The sequence below is a fragment of the Aspergillus tubingensis genome, assembly GCF_013340325.1.
Source record: "Aspergillus tubingensis WU-2223L DNA, scaffold_2, whole genome shotgun sequence".
NCBI classification, from domain to species: domain Eukaryota; kingdom Fungi; phylum Ascomycota; class Eurotiomycetes; order Eurotiales; family Aspergillaceae; genus Aspergillus; species Aspergillus tubingensis.
This window is the reverse complement of record NW_023336276.1, coordinates 1,598,986-1,622,802: the sequence shown is the minus strand read 5'-3', so window position 1 is coordinate 1,622,802 and position 23,817 is coordinate 1,598,986. Positions and strand designations below refer to the sequence as shown.

General features: G+C 51.2%; 8 protein-coding genes across 8 annotated transcripts; 4 read left to right on the top strand and 4 right to left on the bottom strand.

Moving 5' to 3' along the window:
* Positions 1-254: 254 nt before the first annotated feature.
* Positions 255-3,174, top strand: AtWU_01130 (cullin family protein; the record flags this gene model as incomplete). The annotated part of the gene is made up of 5 exons (XM_035496245.1): positions 255-1,001; positions 1,058-2,138; positions 2,197-2,619; positions 2,691-3,051; positions 3,114-3,174. The coding sequence occupies 5 exons, from the start codon at positions 255-257 to the stop codon at positions 3,172-3,174; spliced, it is 2,673 nt and encodes an 890-aa protein (XP_035352138.1).
* A 3,959-nt stretch (positions 3,175-7,133) lies between these two features.
* AtWU_01129 (putative dihydroxyacetone kinase (DakA)) lies at positions 7,134-9,230 on the top strand (the record flags this gene model as incomplete). Its single annotated transcript, XM_035496244.1, has 4 exons — positions 7,134-7,140; positions 7,346-7,850; positions 7,909-8,534; positions 8,602-9,230. 4 exons carry the CDS (start codon positions 7,134-7,136, stop codon positions 9,228-9,230), a joined length of 1,767 nt encoding a protein of 588 aa, XP_035352137.1.
* Positions 9,231-10,144: 914 nt separating this feature from the next.
* AtWU_01128 (mRNA splicing protein SMD2) lies at positions 10,145-10,910 on the bottom strand (the record flags this gene model as incomplete). The annotated part of the gene is made up of 4 exons (XM_035496243.1): positions 10,145-10,187; positions 10,246-10,494; positions 10,734-10,766; positions 10,888-10,910. 4 exons carry the CDS (start codon positions 10,908-10,910, stop codon positions 10,145-10,147), a joined length of 348 nt encoding a protein of 115 aa, XP_035352136.1.
* Positions 10,911-11,747: 837 nt separating this feature from the next.
* Positions 11,748-15,460, top strand: AtWU_01127 (putative GATA transcription factor (Ams2); the record flags this gene model as incomplete). Its single annotated transcript, XM_035496242.1, has 4 exons — positions 11,748-11,787; positions 11,866-12,019; positions 12,088-14,075; positions 14,127-15,460. The coding sequence occupies 4 exons, from the start codon at positions 11,748-11,750 to the stop codon at positions 15,458-15,460; spliced, it is 3,516 nt and encodes a 1,171-aa protein (XP_035352135.1).
* A 520-nt stretch (positions 15,461-15,980) lies between these two features.
* Positions 15,981-16,529, bottom strand: AtWU_01126 (putative ssDNA binding protein Ssb3; the record flags this gene model as incomplete). Its single annotated transcript, XM_035496241.1, has 3 exons — positions 15,981-16,048; positions 16,129-16,183; positions 16,284-16,529. 3 exons carry the CDS (start codon positions 16,527-16,529, stop codon positions 15,981-15,983), a joined length of 369 nt encoding a protein of 122 aa, XP_035352134.1.
* A 470-nt stretch (positions 16,530-16,999) lies between these two features.
* AtWU_01125 (microfibrillar-associated 1 family protein) lies at positions 17,000-18,487 on the top strand (the record flags this gene model as incomplete). Its single annotated transcript, XM_035496240.1, has 1 exon — positions 17,000-18,487. The coding sequence occupies one exon, from the start codon at positions 17,000-17,002 to the stop codon at positions 18,485-18,487; it is 1,488 nt and encodes a 495-aa protein (XP_035352133.1).
* A 454-nt stretch (positions 18,488-18,941) lies between these two features.
* AtWU_01124 (trafficking protein particle complex subunit 5) lies at positions 18,942-19,793 on the bottom strand (the record flags this gene model as incomplete). Its single annotated transcript, XM_035496239.1, has 2 exons — positions 18,942-19,434; positions 19,507-19,793. 2 exons carry the CDS (start codon positions 19,791-19,793, stop codon positions 18,942-18,944), a joined length of 780 nt encoding a protein of 259 aa, XP_035352132.1.
* Positions 19,794-21,068: 1,275 nt separating this feature from the next.
* AtWU_01123 (putative NAD+ kinase) lies at positions 21,069-22,819 on the bottom strand (the record flags this gene model as incomplete). The annotated part of the gene is made up of 5 exons (XM_035496238.1): positions 21,069-21,252; positions 21,305-21,581; positions 21,636-22,611; positions 22,673-22,723; positions 22,781-22,819. 5 exons carry the CDS (start codon positions 22,817-22,819, stop codon positions 21,069-21,071), a joined length of 1,527 nt encoding a protein of 508 aa, XP_035352131.1.
* Positions 22,820-23,817: the final 998 nt, after the last annotated feature.

The following is a 23,817-nucleotide window of genomic DNA, read 5'->3' as shown; positions in this document are numbered from 1 at the left end:
ATCTCCGGCTTCTTGGGCGCCCGCGGGCAACCACCAGCTCAACTCACCTTGTCGTGCCCTTCCAAGCTCCAGCTCAAACCCAACCTTGACGACGCACCCTGCCCTATTACCGTCACTGTCTTGCTGTCACCAATATCCCCTCCACGGTTGACGAGCTTACCATGTTTAATAGGGTCTACATACTATTTGGATCCTTCCAACGCTGAGCGCTTCTCTCTCAACCTCACCTCCTCTCCTCGGACGAAGCCGGGTAGATGCAGCAGAACTCGAGAGGCACCACCGAGCAGAGGAGCGGTAAGCGCAAGTCTATCGGTAAGAGGAAGCTCTCTGATCAAGAGGAGGCATTGCAACAACCCCAGCAGCAGCAAGCGAACATTTCGGAATTCCTCTCTCGGAACCATACGACCCCCGCCAGAGGTCATCACCAACAGACGTCCCCGACGAGCAAGCGTCTACGACTATCGCCACCCTCATCGAACTCTGTCCCTTCGGCTTACTCGCGAGATTGCAGCGCTTCCGACAGGATGTACAATTTCGCAAATGCAGAGTCCAGGCCTGGCGCGCCGATGGGACAGAGTGCGAGCGGGGCCGATCTTCCTAATACTACCATCAAACCTCGCACCTTCAACGCAACGTCGCGCCAAAACAATTTCACTCCCCACACTGGAGCAAAGCGGTTGGTTGTGAAGAATCTCCGCGCGGGATCACGGTTGAACCAGGAATCATACTTCGAGAAGATATGGGGCCAACTTGATGCAGCGCTGTCAGCGATCTTTGATGGTGGAAAGCCTGAGATATCTCTCGAGGAGCTTTACAAGGGTGCCGAAAATGTATGTCGCCAAGGTCGAGCTGCAGTTTTAGCCAAACGGCTCCAAGATCGGTGTCGAGAACATGTGTCTGGAAAATTACGCGATAAATTGGTGGCAAAGGCTGCAGATGGGAGCAACGTCGATACATTGCGGGCGGTTGTTGAAGCATGGTCGCAGTGGCAGTCAAAGCTGGTATGGATAACCTCCGGATACAGTTGGATTCTGAGGAGATACTGACTCTATAGTAGGTTACCGTGCGCTGGATATTCTACTACCTCGACCAGTCATTCCTCCTCCATTCCAAAGAATTCCCCATGATACGTGAGATGGGCTTAATTCAATTCCGGCAGCACATATTTTCCGATGCAGTATTACAGCCGAAGATTCTACAGGGCGCTTGTGACCTTGTTGAGGCAGACCGTGGCGAAGAACAAAGCGTGGTGGCAGACTCGTTATTACTTCGAAATACAATTGAACTTTTCCACGGCCTTGACATCTATACGACTGGCTTTGAACCACTATTGATATCAGAATCCAAGAAATACTTCTCTACATGGGCCCAGCGAGAAGCAACAGGGTATTTGGCTACTTTTGCGGAGAACAGCCACCGTTTGATTGAGCGCGAAGTGACTCGATGTGAGCTGTTTTCGCTGAATAGGAGCACCAAGCAGATGTTATCAGAGCTCCTGGATCGAGCCTTGGTAACAGAGCAAGAAGATGTTCTGCTCAACCAGCCTGATATACTAGGCCTACTGCGTGCAGGGAACAAGGTTGCCTTAGAAAGGCTTTACTTACTCCTGCAGCGGAAGGACCTCGGTGCGAAGTTGAAGACCGCTTTCAGTGGTTATATCATTGAGGAGGGCTCTGGGATCGTCTTCGACGAGGATAAAGAAGCAGACATGGTGGCTCATCTATTAGAGTTCAAGCAGCAACTTGACGATATCTGGGTTCATTCTTTCCACCGGAATGAGGAGTTGGGCCATACACTCCGCGAAGCCTTTGAGACGTTCATCAATAAAGGAAGAAAGTCGGAAGCTACTGGAGGTACTGACAACCCCAAGACTGGAGAGATGATTGCCAAATACGTGGACCGGCTCCTCAAGGGCGGGTGGAAGCTCGCACCTGCACGCAAGGCGGAGGACATGCCACTTGCCGATGAAGACGCCGAAATCGACAGGCAACTGGATCAGGTCTTGGACCTGTTCCGTTTTGTCCATGGCAAAGCAGTTTTCGAGGCCTTCTACAAGAATGATCTCGCTCGTCGGTTGCTGATGGGCAGGAGCGCCAGCGACGATGCGGAAAAGAGTATGCTGGCAAGACTCAAGACAGGTTTGTACAATTCTTGTCCATTTTTCATTCTCAACTCGTTACTAATATTGCGAATTAGAATGTGGGTCAAGCTTCACGCATAATCTGGAGTCGATGTTCAAAGACATGGATGTTGCGCGCGATGAGATGTCGGCATACAGTTCAATACAGCGCGAACGGCGGGACCGTCTACCGGTGGATTTGAACGTCAGCGTGCTTTCTGCATCAGCATGGCCAACATATCCCGATGTTCAGGTGCGGATACCGCCAGAAATTGCGACTGCTGTCGACGATTTCGAAAAGTTCTACAACACCAAATACAACGGGCGCAAGCTCAACTGGAAGCACCAATTGGCACATTGTCAGCTACGCGCAAGATTTCCCAAGGGAGACAAGGAACTGGTGGTCAGCTCCTTCCAGGCGATCGTTCTGTTGCTCTTCAACGATATCCCGGAGGGTGGAAGTCTCGGGTATTTACAGATACAGGAGGCGACCATGTTATGTAAGTTGCACTGCCTCTCTACCCCGAAACCTACGCAAGTTGGGCCTCTACTGACATGTATCGATGCACAGCTGATCAAGAATTGAAACGAACGCTGCAATCGCTCGCATGTGCGAAATACCGTGTTCTAAGCAAGAAGCCGAAGGGCCGGGATGTGAATACAACAGACGAGTTTTCGTACAACGCGGCATTCACCGACCCGAAGATGCGGATTAAGATCAACCAAATTCAGCTGAAAGAGACGAAGGAAGAGAACAAGACCACGCACGAGCGGGTGGCTGCCGATCGTCATTATGAGACACAAGCGGCGATTGTGCGAATCATGAAGAGTCGCAAGACGATCACGCACGCAGAACTCGTGGCTGAGGTTATCAAGGCAACCCGAAGTCGCGGAGTGTTAGAGCCGGCGGATATCAAGAAGAATATTGAGAAGTGAGTTCTTCCGATCCTAACACCAGCATAAGGTATATCATAGCTGACGCAATCGTGTGCAGACTGATTGAGAAAGACTACATGGAGCGCGAGGAAGGAAACCGGTACCAATATGTGGCCTAGAAATTTGCAGTGGTGCTATGTCGGGTGCAAAGCATTGGGGTTCGACGATGTGGTACTTCGTATAGTGTTGGTTGACAGCTCAGAGACCGTCAGAACGAAATGGCATGATAAAGAATGCACTAATACAGTCATGTGTCCATTCTGCTTAAGGACCTTCCCTCCTAGGCACAGTCGCAGCTAGCTAGCCGTGTAGATACAGGGAGTAGTCGTGGCCTTTTCGGGCGCTTTCTGCTAGCAGCGACGGTCGACACAGCAGTAGTAGTAGGTGGGGTGACCGGAATGTCGGGAGAGAAGAGAATGGGGTATCAACTCTCCCAAGTAAAATCTAGTACGAAGTAGACTAGACTAGACTAGCAGCAGATTGATCCCTGGCATGGTTGCGGAGCATCGCCGGTCCCACAAGCCTAGTTGGGGACCCAAGGAGAGAGCTTCCATGGGGATCCGTCGGGAAGAAAGAGTCAAGTAGTACATAGTAAAGTCGTGTGTCGCGAATCTGCAACTCTACTTGCGTGCGTTGTATAGGAACCCTCGGTATAGTTGCCTTTTACGATTGCCCCCCCATTCCCACCGACCGAATTTGGGGGGGAAAACTGTTGAGGAGTGGACGGATCTAACGTGCCTCACGTGTACCTTCCTTGTCCCTACCTAATTAGTAGCTAGATAGTAACTAACAGCAAACTAGGCTACTAAGTAGTTAACCCGCTGCAGGATTGGAACGACTAGAATGTGTAGTGGATAATTGATACAGCAAGGTACATCTGGAGCTACACCCCACGTAGGGGTGAGTATGTGGTATGAATCGGAATTGCTGCATTCATTCAAACTGAATGCTCATTACAGCTTGAGCCCAAAGAGTCAATCCGTCAGTCAGTCAGTCATGAGTGCATGGATGAGATTGCTTGGTTCTTCTCTCGCCCGAGAGACAGGCAGTCGGGCTCTCGGCAGAGAAAAGCAGCGCCAGAAATGTGAGGGAAGGCCGAAAAAGGCAATGGAATGGAAGTGTCAGCCCGTGGAAGGTGCAGCCCATCGATGACTACTCGAGCCGAATCGGGAAGGGGACGAAACGGTCTAGAGCTTTCGGGGGGATCCATCCGGCTTACTATCTATGGAGTACTCCATAGCAACTCCCCCCATAGTAAAGTTAGGGGGGAAAATCCTGGGAACTTTCCATCCGCTCACGTGGATGTCTGAGCTTTTTCCTCTCCTTCAGGGACGCGGCCGATCCATCATCGCCCCATCCATGACCCGGCGACTTTGCAAAATGAACTATAGTCATCCTTAGTCTTTACCGTAGATAATCGGAGAAACCCTTCCCTTTTTTTCTTTTTCCATTTCTTCCACGTATCAACATCCCGGTTTCCTCCCGATGGAGTAAGGATTGCTGTTTCATACTAAAGATCTGACAGCGGAGAAGTGGTGGCTTGCACAATCTCCAACCCCTTCCTTCATGTTTCTTTTTTTGTGTTCATTTTCTGAAGGTCCCATGATCGTTTTTTTCCCACTTACTCATCTGTTGGGATTTGGTTCTCTGACGATCCCGTTGCGCAACCCCCATGCGGCTCGGGTGAGGATGGTCAACTCTCCAATATTATTTGCCTTGCACATCATTTGTTGAGAAATGTTGCTCGTACTCCATACATACCTGACCACTTGGTTTATCTTTTGCCCAAAAATTGAAAGTGACTACGTACTACAAAGCACGTAATGTACTACTACGACGACGACGACAACTACATTGTGGATGCCTGACTTTCTGCAGCGGTTTGCCAGCAACAAAACATGCCGCGACGGATGCCTAAGCTGCGGGCACGGCAGCAGAAAGCAAGCATAGATCATATGCATGCATGTATGCGGTGGTCAGGAATTATATTCCCATGGGCTTTGATATGCAACAACAGTTTTATCAAGCTTATGAATGAGATGGGGGCTGGACTCATGTAATAACTCTCAGACTTTACAGGCGGATAATATTCATGCCCAGGGTACCTGATTGAGTTGAGTGGGGTCATGGTTAATACTACTATCTACCTGATGTCTGCAGTAAGTGGTACCACTAGAGTCTACCAGTCATCCAATCCGATATCACTTATCTTCACGGAATCAAGCATACCCATACCCCCCTTCGCCATCAAGCAAGGCATGCTTTTGTTGCCATGTTTGTGGCGTAGTTAAGCATACCAGGTAGCCAATGCCTACAAATCAAGAATTGCCATTATTAGTATTCCTCCGCCACTCAGTAGGGCCACTTATAGAAGAATCAGTCTATTTTGTACACGGTACTTTGTATTTAGTGGGGTTACTTGTGTAGAATATTGTTGTGTCTCCAGTAAGCTGCAGGTTCTCGAACATCCTTGCGCGTCTCAGCGGCAATCAATGTATCCGGAAAAGGAAGGGTTACGCACCCGTGACATCGCCTTCATTGCGCCCCCTTCCCCCAATACTACTGCCCTGCGTGCGCACGGAGTCGACTCTATCTGTTGGTATTACTAAGGAGTAGATTGACGATCTCATTCTCAACTCAATGCATCTAGTACTAGTACCTACTGTATGTACCACCGTATGTATGTATGTAGTAACGTATGTATGTATGTCTCTGTTGGCAAATCTTCTGCAAAGTTGATACAGGACAATTCGATTATCGTGTTCTCATCCGCGAACAGCGCTGTTCATCCCACGGGCTCAGTCGATCTCAGAACCATTGGAACGAAGAGGCAGCCAACTCAACCCTGGTCAGGTAGATAGTGGTTTAGCAGGCCGAAGCCGTACCGATAAAGATTCAGGCCGTCAAGGGATAATTTTCCACGAGAATAAGGCAGGCGAAGCGGAATTCCCACAGATAGTAAGCCGAAGCATCCGGAAAGTGACACCAGTCACGGCGGGTAATTTTGGCGGGTTCCAGACCCATGGGGTACAGCGCTAGACCGTAACTGGCTGGGGGCGTGGAGTCGATTACAAGCTCGAGCTTGGAAACTAACGACTCTGGATTTCCTTATCCAGAACCGCATGGTCGATGGGTCGGTCATGCGAAAATCAGAGATTGTTCATGTGAGCAGCAAAAAAAATAAAATAATAATAATAATATTGGATTTCTTTTATTTTGGAGAATCGGTTGGAAAATGGATCAATCAAGTTGCTCTACTAGTCACCGACTCGACTTACGACATCCTGAAGTACTACTTCCCCCAACACGTCCACGATACTCCGTGTCCGGCTCTTCGTCCTATTTATCTCCAGCTCTCGCACTCGGATTCTGGCTCTCCTCATCGCTTTCTCTATACTCCTCATAGAACCTTCTTCTTCTCCCTCAAGCAATTGACCCTTCTCCGGCTTGCTCTCCATCCTCCATTCCAATCAGACTTTCCTCTATTCTTCTCAATCCGCTTACCAAACCTTTATCCGAGATCTACAAGGTCATCCCCAAACACTTGAGGATACCCGCCAATCGACCGATCCCCCACCTGACAAGTGACCGTGAGTGCGACTGGCAAATGATAATCCCTTCTTTCCATGCCATTCTCCAGTTTTCTCGATGCACGAAAATCAGTGGACTGACAGCTGCCGCCCAAACAGGCGAATCCGATTTCTCCACTTTTTCCCCGCCTTATCCGGACTCTATTCCGAGCCAACGCGCCATCCCCAGAAATTGCCATTATCTGCTTTGGTACGCTTGCTGCGAATGTTCCCGAAGCGTGTGAGAAGGGAAACTGACAAGCCAAGGTCATTCAGAGAAAATAAAACCGAAGCTCAAGCGAGAAAGCGTATATAAAGAGTCGAAGCAGTCGCCTTTCTGGAAAGTCGACTAGCCACGATCTTAAGTGTTGAATTCATTGCGCTTGTACCCGTACTTCCTTGAACCCCACTTTCGAGCCGGATCGTGTTCCTACGCGCCCGCCAAACGTCATACACCACCAAATTCCCCAGTTTTTTGTTGCGATCAACCCTTTAGATCTCCCTCCATCATGCAAAGTATGTTCCACACACACACCTCTTTTCCAAAGAGCCTCTCTTTTACCTGTTTTTCCTATTATTCCTTTGCCCCAGAATTTATGCCCCTCTGCGTCAGACCATGCAATCCCAGATCCGGTTTCCACAGCCGGCATGAAGTCAGATCTTCTCCACAAATTTCACTGGATCAGACACTGTCCGATACATACGCTAACGCGGCCATCAGCCAAGCACTTCTTCTCGGACCCTACCCATCTGGTCCAGACCGCTCTGAACTCCCTGACTCTCACAAACCCTTCTCTTGCCTATGACCCTGAAAACAAAATCATTTTCCGTCGTCCGGATACGACGAAGTCCAAGGTCGCGATTGTCTCTGGAGGAGGCTCTGGCCATGAGCCCGCCTTTGCCGGCTATGTTGGCAAGGGCTTCCTAGATGCCTCGGCCGCCGGTACCATTTTCGCATCTCCCTCCGCAGAGCAAATTCGTAAGGCTGTCATGGACTGCGTCGACAATGAGAAGGGTGTCCTCATCATCCCCATGAACTACACCGGCGATGTCCTCAACTTCGGTATGGCTACGGAGAAGGCCCGCGCCGCGGGCATCAAGACCGAATTCTTCGCCATCAACGACGATGTTGGTGTCGGCAAGAAGAAGGGCGGCAAGGTCGGCCGTCGCGGTATTAGTGGTGGTATCCTCGTCTTGAAGATCGTCAGCGCGCTGGCCGAAGCTGGGTAAGTTGAATCCTTTCGAAGTGTGAGAAGCGTAAACTAAGACGGCCGACTGTATTAGTGGATCTCTCGAGGATGTTTACCGCACCGCTCAGTTGGCAAACAAGAACCTCGTCTCAGTTGGCTCTTCCCTAGAGCATGTCCACGTCCCTGGCAGAGCCCCGCCAACGGAGACCATCCCCGATGGTGAGGTCGAGGTCGGAATGGGCATCCACAATGAGCCGGGATCTCACCGGGAGAAGTTCGAGTTGACCGAACTGGTCGCTACCATGCTCCTTCAGCTCTTGGACCACAACGACCCCGACCGCGCCTGGATCACTCGCAAGCCCGATGATGAGTTTGTGCTGCTAATCAACAACTTGGGTGGTGTGAGCGCTCTCGAACTGTCGGGTATCACCGATGAGGTGTACCGTCAGTTGAACAGAGACTACAACGTTCGGCCCATTCGGGTGATCCAGGGAACCTTCCTCACCAGTCTGAACGGCCTGGGCTTCAGCATCTCCCTGATGAAGCTCGTGGACACTGGACTGGGCGAGGGCAAGTCCTTCCTTGAACTCCTTGATGCCCCCGCTGAGGCGGTTGGCTGGTCTGCTCCCATCCGTCCTGAGACCTGGGAGCACCGCTCTGATGCTCCTGTTGAGCTGAAGAGGACCAAGTTGCCCGAGGATCAGCCCAGCAACGTCAAGCGTCAGTACCCCTATCCGGTCGATTATCGCGGCCTGTCCTCTCTGGATTTAGCTAACATAAATCATAGTGGATGTTGATTCCCTCAAGAAGGTTCTGGGCAGTGCACTCAAGCGTGTCATTGCTGCTGAGCCCGAAGTCACCCGCTTCGACACCATCGTCGGAGACGGAGACTGCGGCGTGGGCTTGAAGCGTGGTGCCGAGGCCGTCCTTAAGCTCATCGAAGACCCCTCGTCCCCGCTCACCGACGACGTCGTGAACGCAGTGAACCGCATCGTCAGCATCGTCGAGAACGTCATGGACGGAACCTCCGGAGCCATCTACGCCATCTTCCTGAACGCCCTGGCTCACGGTCTCCGCGAGCAAGACCGAGGCACCACCACCCCCGCCACCGTGGATGTCTGGGCTGCTGCACTTTCCTACTCCCTCACCGCACTCTCCCGGTACACCCCCGCCCAGCCCGGTGACCGTACCCTCCTGGACGCCCTTGTCCCCTTCTGCACGCAGCTCCAAAAGGCCAAGGACGTGCACGTCGCCGCAAAAGCAGCACAGGAAGGCACCGACTCCACCAAGAACATGAAGGCCAGCTTGGGACGGTCCGTCTACGTCGGTGGCGAAGACGAATGGGTGGGCAAGATCCCCGACCCCGGTGCTTACGGACTCAGCGTCTTCCTCAACGGTCTGTCTGAGGCGTTGTAAGGAAGCTAGAGAGAGAAAAAAGTGTCACTTGCATTCTTTTCTTTTCTTCGGGCCCATGGTAAATATAACTTGCATCCGTTGATGAGGATATTATGGGATATTTCTTGGACTTTTTCTTATCTTAATATAATTTCATGATGATGAATATGATGATAAATTGGGCGCATTTTTTTTTGCATGTCTACTTCTTTGTATTTACTGTTTAGTTTTCAGTATTGAATGGATAAGATCATAGTTGGATTCATTTATTTCGTACGGAGTCCTATAATATGAATATGGCAATATCAGATCAAGTAAGAAGGTAGTAATTTCATGCAATGGTCTGCCTAATTTTGAGTTTGATAATCATTACGTGAGTGCGATAATGGTGTACTCGTACATTGTTTTATAGTTTATCTGAGTATTAACAGTCAGAGTATACCCAACCAAGTCAGATACATTTCATAATCCTGGCTAGGACTATCTAGCTCTCTCTCGAGTAAGACCCGATTCATCAATGCTCCTCCTACTTTTATCAAGCCGAGATACTCCACTTCAGATTCCTTTTTCTAGCTTTAAAAAAACAAAAAGAGTCCGGAGAACGCCAAGTCTGCCCCCGCCGTAAATCAGAGAGAAGAAACGGTGAAATTTGAGATCGGAAAAATAGCAATATATGAAACGAGAAGGAGAATAAGAGAGCCAAGGTCCGGAGAGGGCTGGATTAAATGGGCGGGGAGGCAGATTGTACGTGATGATGTAATCTAACATCCCGTCCAATTCCGTAAGTATCGCACGACTAAAAGGGTATCGTTCATTCGTCTGTGTCAACTAGAATTCGTCTCCGTCGGATTTCAGCTCGATCAGAGAGAGAAGCCAAGCCCGGACCGGCCCAGGACCGTTCGAGAAGGGAATTGAGCGCGTCACGTGAACAGGGTTCAGCTGAGCAGGACGAGGATGACGGAGTCACCACGGAGGAACCTGTGATAAGAGGTTGGGTTATTATGGTTTCTGGTGGGGAGCAATGGTGATTGCTTACATCTTGCTGATGAAGCGGTCCTTGTTGACACCCTTGCCGTTACCACCCTTGGGCTTCTCGGTCCACATCTCCTTGACGTTCTCCAGGACCATGTTGCAGTGGCGGTCGAAGGCCTTGACACGGGCGAGGAGCTTGCGGTTGTTCCGGCAGGAGATCAGGACCTGGGTGTGTGTGCGCGTAGCGGTTTGGAGAAGAGACAAAGGACCGGCAGTGAGCTCATGTTCCTCAACGAGGGAAACCTCGTATTCACTGGATGAGGGGACAGGTCAGCGCATGGATGGCGATGATGGGTGGGTAGATAGATAGATAGATATGGTGTGGCGCGATGAGAATTAGGCGCGCGGGACACTATCCGGATATCGTGGGTGTGATGGGCATGGGTAGTTGGAATGATAGATGTGCAAAGGATCGGGCATCATGTGATAGGAACACGGGAATAGGAAGCTTTGATAAAAGCCGGAAAGAAGAGGAGGGGTTCGATAACGTACGTGAGCTCGCTCTTAGGCTTGTTGAGCAGGTCCCTATTGAATTGCAAGACAAGGTTAGCAATGAGGTCCGGCAGGTTGAGAAGCGGATTACACCATGACAAGAGCTAATGACTCATCGGGATGTAAAGGAGGGTAGGAAAAGAGGGGTAATTACTGGATCTTGGGATCGGTCGACATGGTGGGCGCGAGTATAAATATGAGGTGGGAGGTGCCGGTGCAGAGGAGGACAGCAAGGACAGGCTTGAACTTGATCGGGGACGACTTGAGAGCATCTCAATCCGCAGCTTCTGTTCTGGAAGCCTGGCTTGGCGCGAGTGCTGTCACGTGCCACGCGTGTTTGCCGTGTTTGAGCGGCGGGAATAGCCGAGCGCGCGATTGGCTGGGCGTCACGTCGCGTCCGACACGCTCGGATGCGCTCTCGTCCAAGCTTCATCACTTCTTCAAATGCAAGGCGTCTGCGCTTTTTCTCTCCTTCCACCCTCACCTCTGTCCCTCCTCCTTTTCCCTTCTTCCCCCCAACTCCTCGGCCTGCGGTTAAAGGGAGCAACCTCCAGTGCCTCACATTGGATTAATCTCTCTCTCCTCCTTTTTCTCTCTTCTAAATATCCTCCTCTCTCCCATGCCTCAGGTTTCTCACCGCACCCTCTCCTCCTTTCGTTGCTCCGTGTCCCGCGTTGGCATTCCACAGGCTCTTTCCCCGCGACCTCCGTTGCATAGTACATCCACGCCTCGGCATTCCCCTGGCTGACACTCCCGCCAATTGGGCCTTTCTGAGTGGTCGATAACGCTAGACGCATATCCAACGATATTATTACAACCCTACCTTGCTTCGTTCTCAACGGTCGATCTCTTGAACCCTGTTGTTCGGGTTACACCTTCGACACTCCCTTTTCGAAATACCTTCCGAGCAACCCGGCTGCAACCCTCTTCTCTCTCTCCGGAACCTTACAGCTCTCTCACTCTACACTTTGGTTTTGTGGTCCAGCATATGGTTGATTTCCTTCATCTGGTGGCATGGACTCTCAGGACGGGATTTCCGTCCGGCCTATGAGGCGTGAGTAATTATTTTTTTTTCTTCCTTTCGTGGTGTCAAGTTTGTTCGATACTAATTGTGTGGCTCCGAAACTTGCAGTGAAGGTGCTCTACACATTCGACGATGCCAACAAGACAAACTGTCTGGCCCGATGGCCCCATCTTCTCGACATCCAGACTGCTGCCCTCGATGAGAAGACCCAAATTGGGGTCATCGAATTGAAGACCTGCATTCAAGCCATTGTTTCGGCAAGGTGAGTGCTTTCGCCATAGGGTCAACCGACACTACGTGGATACTTATTGCAATGGTTTCATGTGACAGTCCGGAACTAGTTGCCAAACTTGGACAGGATTACACGGTGTACGCCTACGACTACTCCGAATATGAGACGCCCCTCGTCGGACAAGGGATGCTATCATGGGTGTTGGCTTCGTCTTCCCCGACTCCCGATGCACCAGCACATCAGTCGGAAACTATGGTCACCGGTCGTGTCTGCAAGAATGTTCTAGGGTTATTTTCGAAAGGTGCACAGGAAACATTGGAGGTCAAATTGCGATTAGTTCCTGTTCCCACAGTTATGCAGAGCGAGTACCTGGACAGCATGCAGAGATATCGCGAACTGAGCAATGTCATTCCCCACGACTTTGACGCACAGGCCTGGACGAGTTTTCTTCGCCAAAACCCCGGTCTGCTGGCCCATCGTCCTCAACAGCCCGACCGCACGGCATCGCCTGTGGACCATGCCGGAATTGAGCGGTTCCATCGCCTACTGAGTGAAGGCTCAACGCCAAGGGAGCTGCCTTCGATTGCCGCCAATGGGTCTGTTCGCTCGGTGTCGCCCTCGCAGTCTGTGCTTGGTCATGGAAGCCGGATGTCCACCCCTGGTTATCAGCCATCCGCGCAGCAGCAAGACCAAATCCAGGAAAGATCTCACAGCGAACTTATTCGACCGACATCGAGTGCTTCTATGCGCGAGTCTGATCTCCCAATGCATGCGAGATATGCCAGCCGCAGAGGATCCATGCAGTCCGGCTACGGTAGTGGTGATGAATCATCGGAACAGCAACCTCGGAAAAGAGCCAAATTGTATCGTGCGGATTGGCCCGGCAAGTCAGACTTGAACATTGAAAGGCAACCCAGCTCCCTTCGTGTGGCCGCAAGCACTGCGGCGTCCGTGCGTATTCATCGCCCTACCCCCGTCAATCCTTCAATCGCTGCTGCTCAGAGCTCAAATGAGGAGCCTGTTCGCCCGCCAACTCCGATTTCTCATGCGAATGAACTGCCTCGCCGAGCACGCCCCCGGCCCAGCCTCTTGCGTGAGTCGTCAATGCAGAGCACTCCTCAGTACACGTCACCATACACTGCGGCCGATGATCATCCAGGTGACCACAACACCCAGTCGCCGGAGGAGTCTCGCTACCAAGGCATCTTCGAACCTTCATTCAATATGCCGTCTTCGCCTCCTGTTCTCGACTGCGGCTTTCCAAACCGCTCCAGCCCAGTTCTCCCGCCTATGGCCACTGACCCGGATTCAGGCTTCATGAGCGGGGGCATGGACGATCTCCTGGATGAGGATATTGGTACGCCGCTGGAGGACTGCACGAGATCCAATGATGCAACTCGAGGCAAACGAAGTGTGCGTCCTGCTGTGCCAGCGAGCTCACCTGTTGGGCCCCTGAACCATGATACTTATCCCGCCAGCGATGCCCTGCCGGATCAAACTGCTAAGGACAAGGTATCTGCGGTTCCTCGTGCCCCAGCTAGTGCTGCGGGGTCGCGGCCATCGTCTCGTGCCGGTATCAGACAAACTCCCAAGCCTCTCGCGCCCGCTCCCATGTCGCAAAGCGAATTGGAACAGCTGATGAGTGCTATCCCTGCGAGTGATCCGGTAATGCCTACCCATGTGCATGTGCCCAACACACAATCCTGGAATGGACCGATGAGTGACTTTTCAGTCGCGGAAACACCCGCACCTCCACCCCCTACTGAGGACGGCAAGGTTCGCAGTGGCGCTGGTGCGAGACGAGTGCGGCAGGTTCAAGCACGTCTTGCCCAGTGCATTCGGGACGGACAGGCTCCTCCTTATTGTGAAAACTGCGGCTCGATTGAAACCCCTACCTGGCGTAGGGCATGGTCCAAGGAGATCGATGGTACCGAAGAAGAGGCCATTGATCTCGTCAAAGATTCTGCTATGTTGTTCTGGCAAGCCGTGGATCGCGATGATCAAGAAAAGGTCACCAAATTCAAGATCTACAAGAAGAGCCTAGTGGATACTGATAAGGACTTTGTTCAAGTCCTGCTCTGCAATCGTAAGTAACCCTCCAGTTAGTTCATTCTTTCAGTCACTAATGATATTTTAGCCTGTGGTCTCTGGCTTCATAAGTTCAAGTGCATGCGTCCAGAAAACAAGTGGAACAACAAGTCCGGCAACAACAAGAGGAAGCGCCCTCCCAGGAACCGCAAGGGCGGCGGTCCGCTGTCCGGCAACCCTCCATCGGCGAGGAACCGCGTCAGAGCTGAAGCCGGAAAGCCCGATGCCTCTTCGCCCGGCGTATCTGATGCATCCTCACCTCCAGTGGACGATGGCACTACTCCCCGCGGTGATAACGAGAACAATGAAAACAACGAGAACGAGCCGAGCAGTGTGCAGGACAATGATGATGTCCAGGAGCTCCCAGCCAAGCGACGCCGCGCAAACAGCCTGGAACCGCGCAAATCGACCGATACTGCGGGTAGCCGTTGGCACGAGAACGATCCGGTGGAAGCCCTCCGAGCAGCGATCCAGTCCAGTCCAGCTAGAAATCTTGAGCACCGCAATGCTTCTGCTGCGGGTGAGAATGCTCTTACTCCTAAGTCTGTGCGAAGAGTGCTTTTTCCTAATTCGCACAATGAGGGCGGGCCTTTGCGAGCTTTAGGTGACTCCACCTTGAACAGCCCCCGGCGGAGCCCTCGTGTCAATAGCGGATCGGACAAGCGATCTGACGACAAGGAAAATCAGACTTCTGCTGACCTGGACGACCTCTTCGAGAGTCCCGAGTTTGACTTTGACCTGCCCACCAGCCCCACTCCTCGGCGTCGCAACCCCCGCGCCAGCATTCTGGGCGAGAAGCGGCACTCCCTTCCCGGCGATTCGCCTTCGCGGACCCGGAAGGGACTCGGCAGCGATGCGACGCCCACCAGGGTCACCGCGCAAAGACTTCAGCGGATCCAGAGCAGCCCGGGGCCGGCATCGCGCCACAGCAAAACGCCCAAGCAGTCACGCACGCAGGGCCTTGGGCTTCCCGCTTTGGCAGATGATGCCTTCAGCACGGACGCGTTTAGCGGGATAGACAACATGATTGTGGATATCTTCTCGGACGCACCTTCTGCCAATGCTGACGCGCTTTTCGCACTCGATGCGAACAAGGGCAATTGGCCTGACTGGATCCCTTCGGACTATGTGTCTCCCACGGGTACTGACGGCGAGCCAGCTGGTGAAGACTCTCAAGATCTCATCAATGCGCTGCTGTCTGATCCGGACCTCCAAAAGAACCCCCAATTCGATATTTTCAACTACGTTGACAACAATGTCCTGGACTCTGGCTTCTTCAGTTCCGACGCACTCAACGCCGACAGCTTGGCCCTGGGCGTGAAAGAGAAGGCGACTGAAGAAGCTGCCAAGGACAAGGAACCCCAGACTACCAATGATGCTTAATGAGTCTCCTTTTTGTGTTACGACGATGCCGACTTTCACTTGATATTTCTTTACCTGTGTTTTTATTCTAGCGATGGCGTTGGATGGATAGGCAATGGTGATGTGCCATTTGCCGCTACTGTCTTTCTTTGGGGATAACCTAAGGCTATGATATGCTTTTGTTGGAAGTGGATTGAATGGGATGGATATTACGGATGGAAACTTGGGAGGATTGAAGGATTAGAACAAGATACCAGCACTCGATGCTTAACATACAATAAGTGAATAATAATTGACAAGCTGTGTTTACTGTAGTGGATTGTAAATCGACCGTATAATATTTTGATAGACAGATATCGTAGATTTAACCCAACGCCGAAGAATAACCCGAACACGATGCAAATGACACCTCAGCTGCAGGACACATAAAGATACTAGTAACCACCCAGCGCAGCAAGATATCTTACGTAGCTCAGCATGCCTTTTACCTGTCCACTAACCCATTCTTTTATACCACATTATCATCCTCCCTAACAGCCACTCACTCATCATAAAAGATAGGCTTGAGCTTATGCGTAGCATTGACAACATGCTCATAGATCTTGTAGTCTACAATCAATGTCAATTAGCACCTTATCCTTATCCCCTTCTGCTCCTCATTTACAAGAAAAGAAAGTGAAAATACGTACCACAATCCGCCGGACTCCCCCAATCCGTACTGCCTAGGACTCTAATACCGACACCCTATACACCACAACATCAGCCATTATCCATCAACCATCCCAAAACCAACCCAGCCCTACCCCCAAAAACATCAGGGAGGGGGGAAAGGTATTGAACATACACTCCCATTATCCAAATCAGCAACCTTGCCAATAATCTCGACCAACTTCCCCATCTGCAAATGCGAATCGGGCTTCAAGATGAGCGTCACATCGCCGTGGTTTCCGCACGTCATGGTCGCCGTGTCGCCGCGCAGAGCAGTCACTGTTCCTAGGATGCGGACGGTATGCGAGGTGCGTGGGCCGGTGGAGGAGGGGTGGAAGGCGTGGAGGTGGGAGGGGAGGATGCGGGGGGTTTGGAGGGACATTTTTATTGCTTATTCCTATTTCCTTCTTCTCGTTCGTGGAGGTGGTGTTGGCGGGTGGATTTGTTTGCTGAGTTGGTTATCAAGGGGGTATTTGAAAGGAAGAGGAGCAAGTAATGGTGGAAATGGTGTTGATATGATATTGATATGGTATTGATCACAATAGTTTAGGTAGTTAGTAGTAGTAGATGGGATAGGCGCGGCGCGCGTGACGCGTGGTCATGTGACTGCCCGGAGCTTTCTGCATGTCTGGATCTCGGCCTAAGGTTCGATTATTGAAGGCGGAGAGAGAGCGAGAGAGAGCTAAGTATGGACTCCGACTGCCGGTAATTCTTTTTTTACAGAGTATAATCCAGAATAACGCCACGCGCTACACTTCTAATTCAATCTCATTACCAATCCAAGAGAGAAATATAGTACTTCGCGCAGTTCTCTTCTATTGTTAAATTGATTCCCACAATTCATTAATCGACATGCCACCTCCCCTCCCCTCCTCCCATCGCGGCATGACCGCAAACCCCGTCCGACCAAGCAGATATCGACCCGGAAAAGCCATCGCCGAGGAGCCCTCGTCATCGGAAGAAGAGGACGAAGAGGAAGCAGAAGCCAAGAAGGAAGCCGAGAGACAGAAACAGCAGGAGCGACGCAGACTCGAACAACAGCGACGACAAGCTCCCAAGGCGAGCTCGTTTCCTGCGGGCGCGGCGAAGATCGCTCGGGGTGTTAAGGATGTGAAGATTGAGGAGGAGGAAGCAGATGAGGATGAAGAGGGGTTTGTGACGGAGGATGAGGAGGAAGAAGATGAGGCCAAGCATGCGAAGGCGGCTGCTCCTGTTGCTGGCGACAGGGTGGCTGCGCCGGCGCGGACGGCTACGGTGAAGGATGAATCGGACGAAGAAGAGGAGGAGGAGGAGGATGAAGAGGAAGAGAGTTCCGAAGAAGAGAGCAGTTCCGAAGACGAGGCACCGCGCAGAGTGCTTTTACGACCTACGTTCATCAGGAAAGACAGGCGCAACAACGCCCCCGCTCAAACACAGAACGGCCAAGCCGCGACAGGCACAGTGGTGGATAGCTCAGCCGAGACAGAGGAGCGTCGGAAGCAGCGACAGGAGAAAGCCGATGCTTTGATTCGGGAACAACTAGAGAAGGACGCCATTGCTCGGAGCGAGGCGAATCGGGCGTGGGATGACGACGAGCTCGAAGTCGGCGAAGAAGGCGCGATTGACGATACCGACGGAAAGGATCCCGAGGCGGAGTACGCGGCGTGGAAGCTCCGAGAACTGAAGCGCATCAAGCGCGAGCGTGAAGCGATCGAGGCTGCGGAGAAGGAGCGTGAAGAGGTCGAGCGGCGCAGGAATCTCACTGCCGAGGAGCGCGATCGCGAAGATCGCGAATATCTCGCCAAGCAGGAGGAAGAGAAGGAGGCTACTCGAGGCCAGGCCGGATACATGCAGCGGTACTTTCATAAGGGAGCGTTCTTCAGCGAGGACATGGAGCGCGAGGGACTGGCACAGAGGAATATCATGGGTGCGAAGTTTGCGGACGATGTCTCGCGGGAGACTCTACCTCAGTACATGCAGATCCGTGATATGACGAAGCTTGGAAAGAAGGGACGCACGCGCTATAGGGATCTGAAATCAGAGGACACAGGTCGCTTTGGCGAAGGGTTCCAGAACAGGTCTCGGAATCGCGATGGTGGAGCCCCTATAGGCATTACCGACGAGCGATTCATGCCTGACCGTGACCGTGATGATAGACCTAAGGGACCTACTGGGGCTAATGCCTCTGCTGTGCGCGAGAGACGGAGGTCTAGATCGCCATCACGCTCGCCGCGGCGAGACCGTCGCGATCGTTCAGCAGACCGGTATAGGCCTGATACGAGCAGTCGCAGGAAACGGAGCCCGTCGCCTTATGAAGATCGGGAGAAACGGAGGCGCGTGAGTGTTTCGCCCGAACGGTAAAAGAAAAGCATGCAAATTAGGCCATGGGGACATTCTATTTCTAATCGGCGTTTATGTGGGTATCTTGATATGAAGGATGGATTGGGTCATGATTGATGCAATTTCCTCCTGCAGTTAATGTGGCCTCCTAGGAGAATAGACTCTACCTGCGTGTTCGTTCGGCGGACGAACAGCAACGTAAATATAAACGTCTTGCTGTTGCACATACAACACACAGATGTTCGAGCGGACTCATCACGCCGGCATCAACAATGAATGCTGCTGCGACTGTCACATATAAACCGTACCTCTTTCCACACCCAACCGACGTAACCCATAACACCACACATCACAAGAACCCGTTCGCATTCTATAATACTGAAACAAATCGCTGCATAAACAATGGCCGATCATACACCGTAGGGAATAGAATAAACAGCCGCCGCACAAGGATATCATTATATATCCCATAAGTTTATTTAACGCCCGCCCTCTCCAAAACCTTCTCCCGCTCCATAACACTCTCCCCAAAGCGCAACAAGAATATCGTCCTGCCGGGCCACATCTCCGTAGGCTGATTATGAGCGGTGACCTTCGCCTCGAATCCACACCCATCGCAAACGCCCTCAATAATCCCCGCCACGAAGGCAGCGCAATTAAGCATGCTCATTTCCTTCGGCACACTGATATACGTATTAACGAGGGGATCATTATCGGTGATCATATATTCATTAGGCGTCTCCGGAGAGACAGAGTGCTCGAGGGCATCGGCGGGGCGATTAAACAGGAGGCGCCAGAGAGGGCCGTGGATGAGATGAAGGAGGGGGAGGATGCGGAGGGGACGGTTGGGAGGGGAAGAAGAAGTTGAGGAGGAGCTGGATAGAGCGGAGGATGTGGAACTGGACATGGTGCGGTAGAAGAGGAGGTCGAGGAGTCGGAGACCTAGGGGGTAGCCTTGTTCGTTCAATCTACAATATCAATCAGTATATGGTTTGAACTTGGGGGGGCGGAGGGTGTGTGCAAGCAAAGCTTATACGTACCGGCGTTCTAAATCCTGAATTCCCGTTACTCGTCTCTGAGCATAAGTCACCATCTCGGCGAACAGAAAGGCGAAGCTAGCCCGGCTGAGCTCCGCATTGCGGCTGCGGTTCAGGTGTCTATCGTAGATGGTTTTGCGGTTTGACGGGACGCGCAGACCCTGGCTTGATTGGGATTGCGTGTGGATGTGTTGTGCCGGTTGCTGTCTGTCTGCTGCTGCTGCCACGGGGAGGTTTGGACCGCTGTTGCTAATGGATAGCATTGCGGCGTGGCGGGCGGGTTGCGCCATGTTGACAGTATGTGAAGGTATTCAGAGTTGGTTACGATGGATGACGAGGGTTTTGGTTCACGGAGAGCTAGTCGGTCATTCTGGTGGGCTTCAGTAGGAAAGATCAGGCGATATGATCATGCTGGTTCATGAGTGTAGGTGGAATTGAATGACCGACGAGAAACGGGCGAAGCTGTTGATAGATGTCCCTCCGGTAGGCGGCATGGGGGAAGAAGCTACGGGGAGGCAGGGGCGCAGTCATGCAGTTTTGGTGATGGCCTCAGGTGCTTGGAATTAGGCTTAATTGAGCCGCATGCCACCACAGAAATGTACAGGTCGTGCTTACTGGTAGGGATCGAAAAGACTCTACTACTTTACGGTCTGCAGGATATACAGGTGTATTACGAATCTGCGAGCGAACAATCTTCAATCGAACAAATATCCATTGCGAATAAATCTAACTAATCCCTGAGCAAGCGTCGACGAAGTCTCGAATTGCCCTTCCTCTCCTTCAATATCAACCCCTGTCAGGGTATAAAGCTATGAAAGCCAATAAACCTATTCTAAGCAAGCAATATTAGCATACGCTCGCGGCAAAACCAATGGTGAATCAAAATCAAAAAGAATTGACGACCAAGTCAGACATCCAAGGAAGTATTGCGCACAGAGCCGTCTATGATGGGTTCATGGCGACGACTAGCGTGGAAACTGCGAATGTAGGAAAAGTTTTCATCATAAGAAGCCTTCGCCTTGAGTCAAGGCGAAGGTTCTGGTCGTGTTGGGGCAGGTAAAATGCGTGCGAAAGCAAAAAAAATTGTAGAACTTACCAAGTTAGTCGCACAATGCGATTGGTGTTGTGTATGAGAGTAAATGTCGCTAGTTAGTGCTATAGCACTCGATGGGAATCATCATAAAATTCCAATCGACCAAGCTTTGTCGTCTGTGAGATTTTTCTCAACATGAGTTGAAGTGCGAGAGAAAGAAAGAAAAAATTTCGGTGCGGGAAGACCCTTTTTATAGTCGGCCTCAGGCTGCCCGGGAAACCCGCCGACCCATACGAAGATTCTAGAGAGGCCGAATTTTCATCACCAGCCTCCGCTACGAAAGAAATCGAACGTTCGATTTCTCGCCAAGTTTAGCGCGCATCATTTTGTTAGGAGGTAGTTCTCCTTTCCCATGTTATGTTACATATGTTCATATTCAAGTTTATGGCAGTATGCATAAAATTCCGTATTTGGTAATATTGTATATCGAATCGTAAACATGTCCATATGCTCGTTGCTAGCAAGCAAGTTCTTATTTATTGCGCTTTGCTTCATCCACCGGATCAAGACTCTTCTGCCTCTGTCTAGAGTTCCAATTCAGTGTCTTGGAAATAGTGTGCACCCAGTCGTCTCCACGTCGACCACGGGGTAGAACATTCGCGAATGGATATCGCGATGCGGATACTGTCACATAATCTCCTGGGTGTAATTCAATCCTGTGTTCTGATTAGCCATCTATTTCTATATGAATTGGTCAACGTAACTCACCTCTCCCGGCCATCAAAGCTGGCCCATGAGCTCGCCCGAGCATCGTAGGGTACTCCCATTCGGAGAACAATCGTATCTGGCAGGATTATAGGCCTGAAGGAGAGTGTATGGGCGCAAATTGCAGTGACAAGAATAACAGGGTTGTCCGGATGAGATAGTGATCCTCCAGCTGCGAGGTTATACGCTGTCGAGCCGGTTGGTGTCGCTATGCAAACACCATCAGCGAGCAGCGTTGTGAAATGTTCATCGTCGCCGAACAACTCAATCGATGACATAGCTATATAAACAGTTAGCAAGCACTCCATGCGACAAGGTGACAGAGAGGACATACTAGGATTCGGCCCTCTGTCGAGAACAACATCATTCAATATCTGAAGCACCTTATCCGGTCTATGCGTTAACGTATCATCACCTTCTTCTCCAATCAACTCCTCAACCAAATCCCGTTTCCCACCGGGGCCCAACTCCCCCTTCGGCAACGGATTACTTCTCATAATCGTGCACTCAAACCGTAGTCGTAGATTGACGACCACGCCATCCTTAAACGCAGCCGACAGCGTCTTCTGATACTCATTGAAGTCAAACTTGGTCAAGAAGCCCAACGAACCAAGCGAGAACGACAACACCGGCGGCACCACATGCTGAAACAGCCAACTCGTAAACAGCACAGTACCATCTCCTCCAAGCGTAACCACGAAATCAAACAAATGAGCCCTCTCCGCCGCCAGCTCATGGTCCCAGTACTTCAGCCGACTCTTCGCCGATGGCTCCTCTCTCAATATCTCTGCTGCACCGAACTCCGGATCCGTCTCCAACCGTTTCTCCACATACACATTATACTGCGTATCGCGATCCCTCGACAGAAGCCACCTGGCGACCTCCCTCGTCGATCCAATCACCGATTGATCGCCCGCCTTGGTGACCAGGAATACCGTCTTGACCGTGAGTTTCAATTTGATACTGTCCAGCTTCTTGGACAGCTTGCGCACGTTCCACGCCATATCGGATAACTGCTTCTTCGTCAGGTGTCGTGATTGCATCATTTCTTTCTCTATCTCGTCTTCGTCGTCTTCCTCCATTGCTGCTTCTTCTTCTTTTTCTTTCAATTTCTCGTCCTTGGTCCCCTTCAATACCCCCTCTAAAACCTTCACTTTATTCGTCGGATCCCCCCATTCCCCTGCTATCAGTGAGTGCACGAAGCACGCTGTCGTCTGGTCGGCATGCGAAAGATCGGGTCTCGTCATGGGATCATCTGCCATGACAAGGGAGGATTTGCGACGATGGCTGCATTCGGGTTGGAGGACGACCTAGCGGATATATCTTGTGTTAGTCACTCCGGTCATTGCGAGATATCATAATCATGATTACCTCGAGCTGGTTATGTGTATCTGACGAATATCCATCCGTTCCGCCGCGACTCTTTCGGATAAGTTAGCTTCGTTCTGCGGTGAACACTGGGTATGCTGAACAACCTACGTGATCGCGGTGTAATGCTGGCTTTTCCTCTCCATCCATGGTGCATATGTGTGTGAATTTGGGTTATTTGGATGTTCAAATAGATCGACTCATGCTGATCGTGATGACACTATTGCGTGGTCGTCATTGTACAGGTTGGAGTGGGTTGATGAGAGGTCGCAAACGGTGAAAGAAAGGCGGCGGGTATGACGTCGTTGCCGGTCCGGCGGTCATGGTGCATGAATTGGTGTCAATGTGATGGAGATGGTATGGATGCAGAAATTGGGATTGTTGAATTCGGTTGTATGTGTGTTGGTGGGTTATCTACATGGATTATGAGGTTTAAAGGGGTTATTGTGATGGTTTGGTGGTGATTGTAGGTTTGGTGTGGTTGTTGCTTGTGATCATGCGGCGATGTAGATATATATTTTTAGTAGTGGTTGACGGGTAGGGATACCCTCAACATTATGTCCTCCTACATGACATTGTCGATGGCATTAGTCTTCAAACCCCATACCAATGGTACTAACTGCTTCCTCTACGACCATGATGCAATACACAGGCAAATACTACAAAATAATGTACACAGAATTGGCAATCCATAAAGTATACAACCAAACACCGACCTCTCAGTAACCAGTACCCACGCAGTGACACAAACACCGCACACACCAACTACGTACTACTTAACCACAACAAACCAAAGGTTCAACCCCAGCAGTTCAACTTCACCCCAAACCCCGATAATAAGCGATCCCCATCAACTACTAAACACGCGTTACACAGATCGTCCCTAATGCATGCATCCATCCATCACCACGCACACAACAACCATGACTACTCTACTCCTACCACAGCATTCATTGTTCCACACGTAACCTTGAACCAAGTGAGGCAAAGCTACCATGTAGGGACGATCCGATCATCTCGGAGAGTTAGTTGCCTTCAATATTTCACTTCCTTCTAGAAGGTCTACGAAATCAATAGTTTCGTTTCGTTTCGGTGCGGTGATATAATTAGAAATCTGGACCGCACAAAGACGGAAAGTAACTAAGTAA